Source organism: Molossus molossus, unplaced genomic scaffold (assembly GCF_014108415.1).
Source record: "Molossus molossus isolate mMolMol1 unplaced genomic scaffold, mMolMol1.p scaffold_m16_p_3, whole genome shotgun sequence".
Classification (NCBI taxonomy): domain Eukaryota; kingdom Metazoa; phylum Chordata; class Mammalia; order Chiroptera; family Molossidae; genus Molossus; species Molossus molossus.
This window is the reverse complement of record NW_023425366.1, coordinates 48412727-48416012: the sequence shown is the minus strand read 5'-3', so window position 1 is coordinate 48416012 and position 3286 is coordinate 48412727. Positions and strand designations below refer to the sequence as shown.

The window sequence follows — 3286 nt, the reverse complement described above, 5'->3', positions numbered from 1 at the left end:
TATCAGACCCTAAAAAAGAAACATCATTGGGTAGGCCAGAGTTTGAAAACATTCCTATAAAGAGCCAAGTAGTAAACATATTAGGCTTTGTGGGCCACATTAGGCTTGTTGAATATTCTTGTGTTCATTTCACTTTAAAATATCCCTAAACAATTGTAAAAAACCTTCTTAGCTTGTGGGGCTATAAAATAAGGGCTGCTTCTATATTTGGCCCAAGGGTTGTAATTTGCTGATCCCTGGGCCTAATTCAAATAGGAAGGTTTTAAGTCTGATTATATAAATGCATGTGTATAAAAATACCCACCTAAAAACTTCGAAAAAATCTTTTTTTTCTTCATTGATTTTTACAGAGAGAGGAAGTGAGAGGGAGAGAGAGAGATAGAAACATCAATGAGAGATAACATCAACTGGCCGCCTCCTGCATGCCCCCCACTGGGGATTGGGCCCATAACCTGGGCATGTGTCCTGATTGGAAATCGAACCGGCGACCTCTTGGTGCATGGGTCAACACTCAGCCACTGAGCCACACTGGCTGGACCACCTAAAAACTTTTTAAACCATGTTTTATTGTGGTACTTCATGTAAGTGGAATCCAATAGCTCTGTTTGTCAGGTCTATTCCCAGGAACTCTGAGAAGGAGGGGTTTAGAAATGAGCAGCCCCAGGAAAAATAGAGAGTAGGTCCTAAGTGAGAGACATCTAGAAATAATCTCAGATATAATCCCAGTATATACATAGAGCAAACCCCCCTTTCTTGAGGAAACATAAGTGATACGTTCCTTGTAAATGGAAGAGTCTAAATTACTCATTTACTACAAATGTAAATTGGTATAACCACTTGGAAGACAGTTTGGTATTATCTAGTGAAATTGAATATGGGCATATCAATGATCCAGCAATCCTACCACTATCTATTTTGCCTAGAGAAATTTTTGTACATTTGTACCAGAAGATACATGTATAAGAATGTTCACAGCTTGTTGCATGTGTCCACAGTGAACTGTGTTAACCTGCTCAAATCCCAGCTCTGCTACTTACACAGGTGTATGACCTTAGACAAGTTACTTCTGTATGCCCCATTTTCTTCATTTGTAGAAGGAAATAATTATGTAATCCTTATAAGGTTGTTATAGGGATTAAATACATTAGTTTATGTAAAATGCTGGGCATATAGCAAGTGCTATGTAAGTCTTTGCCCTTGTTACAACTCATTATTATACCAGCATTGTTCATAATAGCAAAAAAATTGAAAACGACCCAAACCTCCATCAACAGAGGATGGATAAATGAACTGTGATATGTTCATATTACAAAATACCACATAGCATCAGAGTGAAAAGAATGAAATACATATATGTGTGTGTGTGTGTGTGTGTGTATACACACACATATATATAGTTATAAATCTTAGAAACAATGTTGATTAAGAGGCAGACACAGAACAATATATGTAGCATGTTTCGATGTTACAAAATAAGCAAAATTAAACCTATTATGTAGAGACATATATATAGGAATCAAAAGTACAAAGAAAAGCAAAGGAATGGGAAAGAAAACTCAGAATAGTGGACAGGGAGGTGGGATTGGAAGACATCTCCAGTTGCATTTGGAAAGTTATTAAACTTTAGCAATTGAGTGGTAGGTTCCTGGGTCTTCTTATGTTGAAATGTAGAACAACAAATCTTAGTGAACCAAATCTAAACATAAAGGTAAACGTAAAATAAAATTTACATGAACTGAGCTTGTTGAAATTCAGAAAATAAAAATTATGACAAAAAGGAAATAGTTAATGTGCTCTATAGACCTCATTAAGGACCTAAATTGTTTGAATGTAGTTTGCTCTAGAAAATACTTTTTTGGTGAAAATTTATCAGTGCTGGTATACTTATGGTTAAAACATTTATCTTCGTAAATTCAAAATCAGTGTGACTTGGGGGTAAAAATAGCTGGATTAAATCATCCTGTACATAGTTAACAATACCTTAACAATAAAAGCATTGAATTTACATAACAAGATATACACATTCATAGGAAAAACTAGAGTTCTGAGTGGGAGCCGGTGTCAGGAAAATCTGAATAGTCAAATTGTTAAAAGGCAAAAGAGCAAGAGAGTTATTCTTCTCTAGGGATAAGAGAAATAGGGAAAATACCAGAAACTACAGCTATGTTATAAAAAAAGAAGAGTGAATTCAATACTAATGTCATCTTTTGGGTAGTAAGCTTGAGTTACTTTCCCCAAGATTTAATTAAGCTGGTGCATTGTTTTTCGAGTGAACATATCTTTGGACAGCTTCACTTCCAAAAGTCACTGCGTACCTAGCTCGTTTCCCAGGAAACAGCATATACATTGCCTTCTGGATATCTTCATGGGTGAGGGTACAACGATTTCTGTAACACATTAGATTGTAGGCTTGCATCAAAATGCGCTCAAAGATGTTGTTGATCACAGTGTTCATGATGTCCAAGGTGCAAGATGATATGCTCTTCTGGGGATCCACTTCCTTTAGGACCCTGCGAATGTAGAGTGAATAATTGCGGCTGAAATCGGTGCAGGAACGTGATTTCTTTCTGGAGCTTGGGTTTTGACGTCCTCTGGAGCACTTATTATTTTTGTTGGTGTATCTGGCCATTGTAGATGTTGTCCTCCTTAACAGTTATGAGTGGAGCGAAGAAGGGTCTATGAATGGGGGGAGCTCTCATATTTATACTGGCATGTCACAATCAGACTTTTGCGGCTTCTCTTTGATTGGAGGTTGCTGTTCCTATGTCACAATCACCTAGCAATGTCACTGATTTGTTGTTAAGGGAAAATCTTGTTCTGGGCCCACCTCAAGCTTTCCTAAGCAGATGAGTATTGCAGAAGAATTGAGATTGACTTCATGGTACAAAAGAGTACTCATGTGTCCCACTTTATTTCTTAGCAATTTGTAAGCATAATACACAATATTTTCAGAATTGAACAAACTTCATGAAACTGGGACATTGGTGGTAGGAAAGTAAAGGAAAAAGTTCCATTTGCCTGGGGGAATCTCTGTTTATAAAAGTATTCATAAATTCATTTTATAAGCAAATTAAATATTAAATAAATCTCAAAATGATTATTTTATAATAAAAATAAATATGTATAGCTAAACTGCTTTTTAAAATTGTGACTGTTATTTTAAAAATGAATTCTAATTTTTTTCTGGATCCCAGCTCCTTAGAAGCAACTATATACAACTGCAGAATAAAACAAAAACTCTCCTATTTTATTGTTTAAATTATGATATGCTCATTAACTTTTTATA

General features: G+C 35.7%; 1 protein-coding gene across 1 annotated transcript; it reads right to left on the bottom strand.

Moving 5' to 3' along the window:
* Positions 1 to 2245: 2245 nt before the first annotated feature.
* LOC118641463 (histone H2B subacrosomal variant-like) lies at positions 2246 to 2629 on the bottom strand. The gene has a single exon (XM_036278759.1). The coding sequence runs from the start codon at positions 2627 to 2629 to the stop codon at positions 2246 to 2248; it is 384 nt and encodes a 127-aa protein (XP_036134652.1).
* Between the last annotated feature and the right edge of the window lie 657 nt (positions 2630 to 3286).